A 12,560-nucleotide genomic window follows, 5' to 3' on the forward strand; every position below is an offset into this window, starting at 1 on the left:
AAGTGGGAACATTTGCATTTGGAACCACTAGGATCATTTTGGTTCCTGTGTACTTCACTGCGGCACTTGCAGTCCGATATGTGCCTGTCCTGATTAAAAGCAGGATTGCCCTGTGGAGATTAAGAAGAGCATTGTACACATGGTCTATGCTATTGCCTTAGGAACATTGTGGTTTGCAGCTGTTTCATTTTCCTCATGGGTTTTTCTGTGCCAGTAGCAGCCACACGCCATCCTTTTTAACTTAATGATCTAATAGAAATAACATGGCCTAATGATATGCTTCCCAGCCATGGTATTATACAGGAGGTGCTATTTGTGATAGCAGTTTGTGATTTTCTGTCCAAAGTTTTCTATAAAAATTATATAAAGAAGCACTTTTATGGCAAAAGAACTTGTACAGCAAAAAGTCAGAAATAATTGTAAGGTGCAGGGAAAGTAACCAAGATTTTAACTCATTTATCCATTTACTGATGGAGGAAATGATAGACCATAATGAGCCAGGAAAGCTTGTCTGTAGGAAAAGGATTGAATACTCCATTGCTTCTGTGGGCTCACTGGGACATGAGAGCACAACTGCTATCAAAAGAGTTTGTGTTCACTTACTTTTGTAGGTAATCTAAGGGTACCATTGCAAGTCAGTTGCATATGTCTTTTCTTCCCGAAAGTTTTTATTTTTGGATAAGTACTGAAGTTGGTGTGTTGTATATCAGTAAGTTCATTAGTGCAGTGAGCCAATAAAGTAACAGCACAAATGCTGACTTGCCATGTTGTTAAGTGATGTTCTTGAATATGTTTTATGATTCTCTATGTTTATAGTGTTTTGCATATACAAACCAAACAACTCATTTTTAAATTATTCTCCAGTTTTCAGTAGGGTGAGCGTTGGGTGGAAGCTGGAAAAAGCCATGACAGACTATGCACATCTAATAATTGGATCTGCTCTCATCCTCAAGAAACCTGGGTCTTTCAGATAGTAGGAGCAGCATTTCTGGAAGGTGGCCAAGAGGGTGCTGTTGACAGCACCCAGTCCACAGGACTTGTTACTCTCTCAAAACCCAAAATAGTTGGGCATGTCCTGTTGTGGTTATCTCTGCAAACAAGATTCTGGCTCATCTGAAGCTCCAGGGATTTCTGTTTAGCTTTTTCTTCCTTGTTTACTGTGTTGTGTCCCAGACATACAAATGCTTAAAGGTTTCCTTCCCTAATAAGGGTACTAAAATGATACGTTTTTATTCATTTAGTGGAAAAATCACTTAATATGACTATTAGCAGACACACATCATAGTGTTTAGATAAAGACAGCATCCGTGTGATCACAGAATGTTAAGTTTATATGTTTATATGTTTAAACCACGAAATTCAGGAAAAAGTAAAAAAATATTGTTTACTGTTAACTTAGCTGGAGGATTAAAAAGGAATAATGTATCTCACCCTGAGTTTGCATTGCAATGTGTACTGTAAACTCTGCTACCTTTAAATAACCCAAATCTCTCTTAAGATCCCTTCATGCTTTAATTTAACTTGTTAATGAGTTGTATCTGTTTCTTCTATGTTTTTGAGAATGCTGGGTCTACTGTAGAGCTTTAAATGTTCATTTCCTCTAGAAAGGGATTCTTAGGGGGACAGTTAAAAATCACTTGTGGTTCCATTTTCTTTTCTGATTTTGGAAGTCTTAGCCTGAAATTTGAAATTACAGCAGGAGAAAATGCTTTTAATTTCAAATAAATTTCAGTTACTTTTCCTTCTTTCCAGTTTCTCATTATTGATCCCTGTGACTATTCATCATTTAGCATCATCGTATATATCACTCCATGTCACTCAGCTGGGCTTCTTTCTCTCTTCATTGCGAAAGCAAGAGGTGCTTTCACAGGTAGTGATGCATGTAACCATGTATGGCTTCACTGCTTATTTTCGATTATCAAACTATAGGAAAAGATTAGGTTGACTTCTGTTGGTTATTTATATTTATTTCGTGGCGTTTGGCCTTCACACTCCAGGTAATTAACAAAAAACCCAACAGGATAAAAGGATGCTTCCTGCCTACCCTGAGCAGCCTCTCTGTACCAGGACACAGCAAGGAGGAGAAGCGTCATGCTCACCAAGGCAGATTTGGCCTGTCTCGCTGTCTAATGTCTGTTTGAAGTGACTGAGTGTGTTTGTGACCATCAGGGAAATAATGGCTTCTCGCAAAAGCAAACACAACAACCCCAGTAATGCCAGGTGCAGTCAGGAGGGAGGACTGGATCTATTCCTACAACTCATTACACAGTTAATGAGCAAAATTATTGGTTCACAAATCTTGTGGCCTTTTACTTTAAAAGTCTTGATCAAAATCAAGCCTACAAACTGAATTTTTTTTTTCTTCTGACAAGGTTGTCTGAGCTGCAGATTTCCAGTGTGTATGAATGATGATACAGTTCTCTCGGCTAATGAATATTCTGGCTTTCCAGATACTTGGAGGATTAGGTCATAGTGCTGGGGGTAGGATAAATTTCTGGCTTGGAGCCTTGTGTTCTGAGAGGCACTTCGACTGCATAACCTGCTGATGTTTCCAAAAGTGTTTCAAAAGTTATTCTCTAGTTGGAATGTTTTAGAAGGCATTTTCTTTCTTCTGTTGAACACCCAGTTTCTATATTTCCATTTTTTGCTTCTTCATTGTTTGTATAGAGAAATTAACCCAGTATACTGGAGATAAGACAAATGTCCAATTTCCTTTTTTTTTCTAAACTATAATTGCCACACTGCCTTTATGGTGTTTGGCTGTTTCACTGTTATGGGGAAAAAGGTTTTCCTGTTCAGTGGAAAGTGGGGGGAGGAGGAAACAAACCTCCAGTGTTTGGAAGAAAAAGGTAATGTATATTTATATTGAATTGTAAAAGTTTAGCTGAAGTGTTGTCATATTGTTTTCTGTTTGGTTTGAAAATATGCTGTTGGCATTTTATATTATTCTTTCTGGGAAATATATCTCAATTTCCAGGAAACTTATAATCGCTCAGAAAATAAGCAGCTTTGTGTGTGTAATTATGTATCAGGAAGAAAATCTCAAATGTTATACTGAATCCTAGATGAAAATACTCAGCAAGAGTGAGGACAGTATTGTAGGATGGGCTTGGTGTGTAACTCCTCCACTAAAGGATGCTAATGGAGTATGCCTGGCTGTGGATTCCTGCCCACTTGATAATGGTGATACCTAAACAGATACTGTATAAAATGCTGGATTTTCTTTGGCTATTTTCCTTTGCTTTGGTACTTCTGAAGGCTGTAGGAGTAGCTCAGCTTTACCAGTTGACTGGTTATTACAAAAAAGTCCATGAACCCTCTTGCAGGGTGGTATGCTTCCTTTGGAGAACTGACAGTCACATGGCAAACTTCATGCAGAGTTTTGCAATTTAGTCATGCTGACTAAATACTGGCAAATTCCTTGAACGTTGTTGAGGAAGTGGGAGTCTGAAGCTCTTCGGGGCTCAGATTCGCAGAAGGCACCCAGGGCTCTGTTCAGTGCTACAGAGCCAGGACTGCTGTGTAGCTTAGTTAGGGCTACAAAGCTGGTGAAGGGTTTGGAGAGGAAATCGTATGAGGAGTGGCTGAAGTCACTTGGTTTGTTCAACCTGGAGAAGAGCAGACTAAGAGGAGACCTCATGGCCGTTACAGCTTCCTCACAAGGAGAAGAGGAGGGGCAGGTGCCAAACACTTCTCTTTAGTGACCAATGACAGAACCCAAGGGAATGGCAGGAAGGTATGCCAGGGGAGGTTCAGGTTGGACATGAAGAAAAGGTTCTTCACCCAGAGGTGACACAGAAGGGATTGTGCTATTTAATTGCAGGGAAAAACGCCTCTACTTACTCCCCATGTCAAAAAAAAGGTAAAAAAAAGAAAAAAGAGCTTCCTAATTAGTCTTAAGTCATGCATGCATAGAGAAAAAACTTATTCATTATTTGCCTCCTTTGGATGTGCTCCCATTCTGTAATGTCATTTGGTATTAATGAATTGTTCACTCACCTAGAGCTTCACAAGGATCTGGCTAGCTCTCGTATTAATCCTTCCATGTTGCTGCAGTTGCTCCTTATCAAATGATATCAGCTTGTACTGTCAGAAATTACGAGCACAGTCTTTGGTCTTCAGGCAGTGTTCATTCTCTTACATCTTTTTAATGTCCAATGTTTGGGTTTGAAGTTAATGAAGAGGATTCATTTGCACTTTCGTTTCAAACTTGAGTTTGGCAGTGGTGAAAAACGGTGTGTCTACAGTGCTTTCCTCTGCCGTTTAATCCGTTCAAAGAGGAAGGAGAACTTGGGAGTTGTTGTCGTTGTTGTTTTTAAGGACATTTAGCTGGCTATTTCTTATGCACTTCTAAAGAAAAAGCAGCTGACAGTACTTCCCCCCTCTCTTCCCCAAGTAGTAGTTCCGGAATATCAAAAAAGCCAGCTTTGTTGCTCTCAGTGTTCTTTTTCCCTTTCTAAAAAAGGACATTCAGTGTAAAATGCCATTTCTGTTTTGCAGCATAGGCTGTGTAACAGCCTGTCCTGCTGTCTTTTTGAGTCCAAAATTTCATCAACTTAATGATCTTTTACTGTAAAACCCAGAGCTGCCTTACTTGACTGACTTGAAACCGCTTTAAGAACAGTCAACTGTTGTTCCTGAGCTAATCATATGTTATCATATGTTCAGATATATTGGGCTGCCTGCCTGCCTACTGTTTGCATTTTCCCCAAGCTTCTGAGGAGCTTGCACTGCCAAGATTTGGAAGAGTTGGCCTGTTCAGAAAGAAGGTTTCTGCTGCTCATATTTTGGAAAGTTTCTTATCAGAATGACAGGGAAAGCATCAGTAATTTTTTTTTTTTTTTTTGGCCTTGAGGGTGTTGGGAAAATATGAACAATATATACAGCAGCTGTAAATTGAGGCAGTTTGGGGACTGCTGAGCATCCAAAAAAGCACGGAAACTCGGAATTATCTGTGCTTCTGGCCAAGTGGGATGAAACCAAGGAACATCTCTTGCTACATGGCTTATCTAGATGGATTTTCTCCAGACTATTGCAACACAGTGACAGATTTTATTATGTAATTCTTTCTGTCTCTAATCTTGTCCTAACCCAACAAAAGCAGAAGTATCAGAAAGAAAATACTGGGAGGGTAAAGAAGGAAATGGTAACTACATTTTTTCCAAGCTAAGTTTTTGCAGGGCTCTGTGAGCAACTCGACATGCACTATTTAAAAGCAGACAAAGCAAATCCCAAAACATACATAATTTACACCAGAATTTAATGTATAGAATTGTCACTTTGAAATGTCTTGTCGTCTTTTCTCACTTTTCATAGTCCTGTTGTGTAGTTGTTTTAAAACATTTTATGAAGATACATTGTTTCAGAAATATTGCTGCAGACATTGTAGGTGATTGGGCTGTTGGGCTGTTTTGAAGATGCTCTTTTCATGCTTGACTTCCTAACAAGAACTGCATTTTGTTAAATATTCCCTGATGAGTATATTTTGCTTTCATAAGTATATAGTCCCACAGTTCTAATTTTTTTAATTGTTATTTTATTTGTAAAATCTTATCCATAAGATAGTTGCTGAGAAGCTCCATGTTTCTGTTTACCATTCCTGAATTCCACAGACAGATGAATCAAATTAGTAACTGGAGTAAATTAAACCATTCATAGGAGACAGTTGGACCTTAATGGCTAAACCTAAATAAAAGCACGAGTGATGCTGATACAGGGGCAGTACTTTTGGAGAACTCTCCTTCTCTCGCAGGAACTCAAATGCATTGTGGGAGTTTAGCCCTGGTTTTTGGAGAACCCTTTTAAAAACCCTCTGTGGATTTTAAGCTTTCAAAGCAGCACCTGCAGGTAATGTTTTTTGCCATCTCTGGCAGCCATGAGCATTCACCATCATGATGTGTAGTGATTTGGTGTTGGTTCTAAGTATGTTTTTCAGTCTGTAGTTGGGTAGCAGTAATGCAATAGCTGGTAGAGTATACTGCAGTATATCTTCTTTACAAGGTTGATAACAGCCAATACAGTAAGCCTCTTTTAACTGACTTCATTTTTAGACAGAGCATCAAATGGAGGCCAGGGCTTGCAACAGAACACGCTAAAATTCTCTGTAGAATAATTGTAGTTGTGCAATGTAGGAAGTGGTTACCATCATCATTACTCTGGTTCCGTTAAACGTCCTCCAGTGTAGGTATTGCTGCTTCTGTCTTACAGATGGGATTATTTTGATCATCAGCTGAGAGAATACCTATAAAGGGAGTTTAAGAACCACAGCCAACCTGTCTGCTTCCTGCGGGTTTTTGTGTAATGTAAGCATGAGGCAGCATACATAGAACAGTAGAAACACAGTGCGCACATTAGCAGTGTGCGCAGGTGAAGGATGCTGATCACACTCCCAGCATCTCTGCTTGCAGGCTTTCTTGTATGATCACTGTGAAATTAGCATAATCACCTTAGTAGGCCATACACAAAGAGGAAGGAGGTCCTGCTCATGCTTCTGATAGTACTGTGTGAGCAATACGCTGGGCAATAGTTTGTTGCTATCTTTCTTGAGCACCTTGTCCATTACCAGGACAGAGGACAGGAAACCCTTATGTAAAAAAAAGTTACCTGCAAGTTGGAAATAATCTATATTTTTGCATCTTAAAAAATCAAAAGTTACTGCTGCATCTTTTCAGGCAAGAACACCTACGGGTCAGCTGTACGTGGTGCTGGCTGCTGGTGTTGGTGTTTGGTGTCCTCCAAAGCATTTGCGTGGCCTAAGGAGCAGCCTCAGCCAGAAGCCAAACAGAAGGCAGGGACTGTGTGCCATCCAGAGCATTCTGTGAGACAGCATGGAAAAGCCATGACCCATGTGTGCAGCTTTATGTCTGTTCGCAAAATGTTTTACAGACTACTACAGGGAAATCAGAGGTTCAAATCTGCAGGGGAGTTTTCTCATTTGTATTTCTCTTAGATATATAGTCCTATATCAGTGATGGAACTGTTTGTGCTCTGTTTGCGCCCCTTAGTTTTTTCATTTCTTCAATGCTCTGCTGTTGGCCAGTGTCAGCGTTTCCTCCAGATGATCCACTGCTTTGATGTTACTTCCCACTTTGTGCAAAAGTCACAACCGCATCTTTGTTTCTGGGTTGTGTTAGAAGTGGCTTGCCCTTGCTGTTTATAACAAGACAGAATTACAGCAACAAAGGAACTCTGACCAGTCTCTGACAGCTTCTGTGCGCTGTTGGGAGGACAGAAGCCACAGAATTTACCCTTTGTCCCTCGTGTCTCCATGGAGAAGATTTGTAATCTAATGTGAATTTTGTGCTAGCTAATCTTGTGAAAATTGTCGTTGGAAGATTTCTTTAAAACTCCATATTACGAATACAGCCATGCGAAAACTGAATATTTGTTCATCCAACAGGTGTTGACATTGATGATGTGAAGATGTTTCAACTTTTTCCCCTCTTGCTCCTTGTGTTTTATAGTTGATAGTAATGCAGTTGATTTTCTTTCCATATTAAATAGCCGAAAGCTCTCCATTTTAAAGCTTCATGGAAATTGCTGTGGATTTTGCAGATTCTATCCCAGTCAGTGTAGAATGTGATTTTAGCCTGCAAGAGGGCAGATCAGGGATCCTGGGCAAAATGAACATGCTGAACAATGTCCGATGTTCTATGCTGAATTAGTGGGGCCATCACCATGTATTTCATCTACAATAACATTACTAGAAGATTTTTTCCCCTAGCTTTTTTTTTTTTTTTTTTTCTAGATTGCACATGACTTTGAAACTGTTTGAGATATTGAACCTGTAATTTAGACTTGTGGTATTTTTGGCTTTCACTTCTCAGTTTTTCCACCATTCGGTTTGGATAAAATCACACCCTTTAGGGAAAACAGTTTGGCTTTAATACTTCACAGCAGCAATACAGATTGTATGAGTAGATTGTAAAATCTCCCTCAATTCATAGGTGGTGTTTTATAGCGTCTTCAGTTCTTGACAGACACAGCTCTTAAAACCAGAGTCAGCTCTTGTTCTGTCACTTCTGAAATAGTCACAGAGACTTGAGAGGGATTCTTGTCTAAAATGCAACAAGCAAAATGTGTATATTATTTTTGATGTTTTGCTTTTCAAGTGTGACAAAACTTTGGATGAGTGTATCCAGCAGGGATTTTGAGAAACTGTTGAATTAAAATGAATCTTTCACTGAATTTCACTGCCAAAAACAGTTTTAGTGGGGTATGTTTTTGCTTACAGCAATACAGCTGATACTTGTCAGCTATCTCAATGCAATATCTTAGCATAGACAAGGACTGGAATTTTCCAATCCAAGGAACAAATCCAAACTCTCCTTTCTCTCTTAACCTGCCCACATCACAGTATAGTCTGTCATGTATAGTGAGATTTTGCATGAAGCTCCTTAAAATCTCTACTTTTGTGAAAAAAACATAATGTGTAAGGGTAGAGAAATTTGGCAGGAACAGGTAGTTTGTTATGGGAAAGTAAGCTGTTCAATTGTTTGTTTGGGGTTTTTTTTTAAGTTATTGTTAAATGGGAAAGCAAAAAGGCATCACCTAGTTTTCACAGTGATGTCAGGCATTTGACCATCATCAGAAATTCTGGGGTATTGATGTTTTCTCCTAACTGAATTGCTTGTGTGTAGCATTTCTGAGTGAGCATTTGCGATTGCAATGAAGCCAGATACAATGAAACTAATAAAACAACCATATTTAGAACTAAGGAGGAGAGCAGAAAATGTGGCCTTCAAAAGATTTGGCCATCAGAAGTGTGGGGTTCTTCCAAATGCATATGCATTGTACCCGTTTCTGTTGTATCTGTTAGTTCAGAGTTAAAGAAATAGACGTCAAAGCCTTGTATTGTGTTTCAGGACTAACACTGGCTTGAGTCCGATGGTCTGAGTGAAATCAGTGCAATTGTTGGTTTAGCTTCATCAGTGCTTTCCAATTTTCTGTTAGTGTAGTCCCAGACTTACTGGAAATAGTGACTTCTAGCTGGGCTGTCCCTTCCAGGCAGAATTACTCTGCAATCCTGTGATTCTGTCAAATAAATTTTCCAGCGAGAGCTACATGCTGACCTACCCAGCTTGTTTCTACCTATGGCCTAATTGGGTCTTAAAACTGTTTCCCAAGAGGTGAACAATGCTGAAATCTTGTTTCTTTGACATCCTTATTGAGTAGTAACTCTATGCGACATGGTGTTAGCAAGTCATGTCGCTAGTCACTTAAGGGTAATTCCAAACATAGTGAGCACAAGGTCTCTTGAGCAGCTAAAATATGTTCCTCATTAAAACTCTTGATGAGCATTGTGTTTACATTGCATTTGAAAATGAGGCATCAGATGGTGTTTGTTAACTTACCAAAAGCTGTCTATTTTTCTTTCTTTGTGAGGTCATTGCAAGCTCCAGTCTCATCACATGGTGCTCCAAGCTGCAATAACCAGTGCGTTCGTGGAGAAGGGTTGTTATTTCACTGCGAGTCTGTATGACCGTCTGCGTGAATGTGAATTATAGTGGTGGCTCTCAGCTCTTCAGTGGGATAAGCAATGGTGTCAAATAATCCTAAACCTGCTTTCTAGCTTTGTCTTACTCTACAGAAAAGAAAGCAGGAAAGCAGTTAATAAAAAGTAGTTTAATGAATGTTAGGGAGTCATAAAATTTTTCCATTTATTGCGAATGGTCTCCGCATAGGGAGATTGCGTGATGTGCAAACAATGGCGTGAGGCGCTACGTGCCTTCTTGCTACAAATACTCTAATTTCACAGTCTTCTATCTCAATGGCTGCTCTGGGCCTTAAGAGATATAAAAGGAATGTTAATTGCTTCTCAGGTCAATGTCTTTACATTAAAAAATGCAAGCATGTGCAGGATTGCTTGAAATGTTCTTCCTAGTGCTGCTTGACTGAGCTGGCTAACAGTTCACAGTCAAAAGGCCAGCTGAGCCCAGCTTCAATTCTGTCATTTTTTTCATGATCTCTTCCTGTTACCTTGTTAACTCTTTATCCCCGATCCCTGCTGCTCTACATCCCTCATTCTCTGATCACACTAGTATTCCTTTCTCTTACCCTTTGCTTCGCAAAGCAGCATTGACATGCAGGCTACAGGGTAACTCTATTGTTGGGAGTACTGTGAATCATAAACTGAAACCTGCTCTACGTTCAGGAGCAGTTAAGAATGAGGGAAGACTGTAGTGAAGCACCAGTTTGCTGACTTAGAAATTACAGGTGGCTTGTATTCTTGCTATTCCTGACAGTTTAAACCAGGTGACACAGTAGTGCTGGAGATTTTATACCTCTTGCTCTTCCCTTTGCGGGGTAGGTGCAGGTGTGGAGGTTCATGGATTGAGTCACTGCCTCTGAGATGCTTCCTAGGACTAGTAACGCTGCCACCTGAAAGCAGTGTGATGTTATACTTGTTTCAGGCTGGTGGTATCTGTAATATATATTATTTTCCACACTAAGGATGAAAAATTAAATGTGCACTTATCCAGTGAAATCTCTATGTTTCAGAAATTGCTGTAACTTTGCATTGATCTAAGTGAGAAAGTAGTTGCGAACTCATGTGTTATGGACAAGTTACTCAGGTTGTTAATGTTGATCAAGTGCTCATATGCAGTGCAATTACTTGATCATGCTAAAGCTTATGTTACTTTTATTGTACATCTGGTAGTGGGTTTTGCTGCATTGTCCAGAAATTGTATGTAGGTTCAGCAGTTTCTCAGATAATCTTTAAAAATAAAATTAACCAAAGGTGTTCCTTTTATCATTCAATTGCCCACTGAAGTGCCTGTAATTCTAGCTGGGAATTTTTGTGGTTGTGTAGCAATCAAAAAAGAAAATATGTAACTAAAGAGCAACAAAATAACCTGAGCTTTAGATGATTAATTTTGCTTCTAGTTCTCCCTCCTTGCACTGTGAAAAATACTGGGAAAGGAGAATGTGGAGCAGACAACGCTCTTCCTCCCACTTTTAACCAAACTCACCCTTCATTCCAAGTGTGAAGAAAGAAAAATGTTTTTAAAAAACCCGAACAATCTATTAGTTTGTGAACTATTTATTTGATAAGAATGCTTGTATATTTGTGTGTTAATGAGTAGGATGTCTCTGTTTAAAAACTGAACACGGTCCAAGTAAAAGACGTAACTGCTACTTTTTTAAAAGGATATGGTTAAAATGGTGTCTTAAATTCAGTCTTTAATTGTAAATGTTAAGTTTTTTGTTTCAGTGCATGCCAGTTTTACTTCAGGCTCATGATCTCAAAGCCACATTAAAGACTTGGAAACTTTAGAGAATGAGTTCTATCAGCTGTGATGGCTGCTGAGAAATGTGTATCCCTTTCTTACAAGTCTCCAACCAGGTCTTTTATTCAGTGATTTTTATTTCTGTCTTTCCATTTAGGTTGTGTATCATTGTGAACAATGGCCCCCTTCTTACGGATATCTTTCAACTCATTTGAGCTGGGGCCTGCGCAGAATCAAGGGGAACAATCGCAGCCTTTCTGTGCTATCAAGATGAAGGAAGCATTGACTACAGGTGAAGTTATAAATTATGATGCTTTTCTGAATAAGTTTTTGAGAAATACTGCAGTCCCTCTTTGTCTGTGAATGGTAGTGAGTCCTGCTGTTCCTGTCATGCCAAGCAGTTCAATTTGGGTTTTTATTTTAGAATGGGAGAAATAACAATGGGTTTTGTCTCTACCTCCACCTTAAAACAAGACTTTATTAGTGCTTTCTTGTCCTTCAGCCAGAGTGCTCATCCAAAGGTTTCTATTTTGTGACATTTAGCTAGAATATATCACTGCAGCCGAACTAGATGAGAGGGAGTTGCTGTACTGAGTTAGACTCCAGCCGTCTAATCCTACACTGTGACAGCTCTAGGCCTTCACAAAATATCAAAGAATGCAGGAAAGGGTGAGTTTTCTTCTTCCTCACAACACAGTTGGACTTTCCCCTTATCGTTGAGGTAAAAGTTGCCTTTAGACTTCAAACACAAGGTGCAACACATCTTCCAGAAAATATTGTTACCAAGCAAATGTGGTAAGCTCCAGAGAAGTGTTTTCCTAGTCTATTGGGAGGACCTCTGAAGAAATGGTGTTGAAAACAGTGCAGCTGCCTCAATGTGGAGAGAGGTGGACGTGGTCTAAATAAATCTGGTTTTTTTTTTTTTAGCTGTCTCCTTTTGAAAAATAGAATTGGCCCAACATTGCTCCTCTTCGCTTTCATGTGTCTTTGAAACACTAAAAATGGGGGAGTAGAGTGCAGTGAACCGTGGAGCAGAGACTTATTGGGGTAGTCAGGAGGAGAAACTGATGTTCCCCTTATCAGTTTGATAACATCGGGAATAACTTTTGTTGAATTTGCATGCTGAAACATGATCAAGGAAAAACTTTTTAAATAGGAAGAAGAAAATCATTTGCCTAATGATTAGGCATTAAACCAGTTTGCAAACATAAAATGTTTTGAAGCCAGTAAGTAGTGTTAGTAGAGAAACAAAGAAATCTGAGTACAGGAGGGGTAAGAAGAGCATTCTTCTTCAAGGCTGTTCTTTGCTGATGCTTAAATGCTCATTTG

General features: G+C 39.3%; 1 protein-coding gene across 8 annotated transcripts in view; it reads left to right on the top strand.

Moving 5' to 3' along the window:
* PRKCD (protein kinase C delta) overlaps nt 1-12,560 on the top strand; it is a 63,956-nt gene that overhangs the window by 25,100 nt on the left and 26,296 nt on the right. For 7 of the 8 annotated variants that reach the window (XM_071813098.1, XM_071813102.1, XM_065845855.2 and 4 more), the window contains one exon: nt 11,389-11,523. In XM_071813098.1, coding sequence (XP_071669199.1) covers nt 11,409-11,523 — 115 coding nt within the window. In that variant the 5' untranslated portion in view covers nt 11,389-11,408. Of the gene's footprint in view, nt 1-2,631; nt 2,850-11,388; nt 11,524-12,560 lie in introns of those variants that run through there. The other variant, XM_065845856.2, reaches the window with a different exon arrangement.

The sequence above is a fragment of the Patagioenas fasciata genome, chromosome 10 (assembly GCF_037038585.1).
Source record: "Patagioenas fasciata isolate bPatFas1 chromosome 10, bPatFas1.hap1, whole genome shotgun sequence".
Taxonomy (NCBI): Eukaryota; Metazoa; Chordata; class Aves; order Columbiformes; family Columbidae; genus Patagioenas; species Patagioenas fasciata.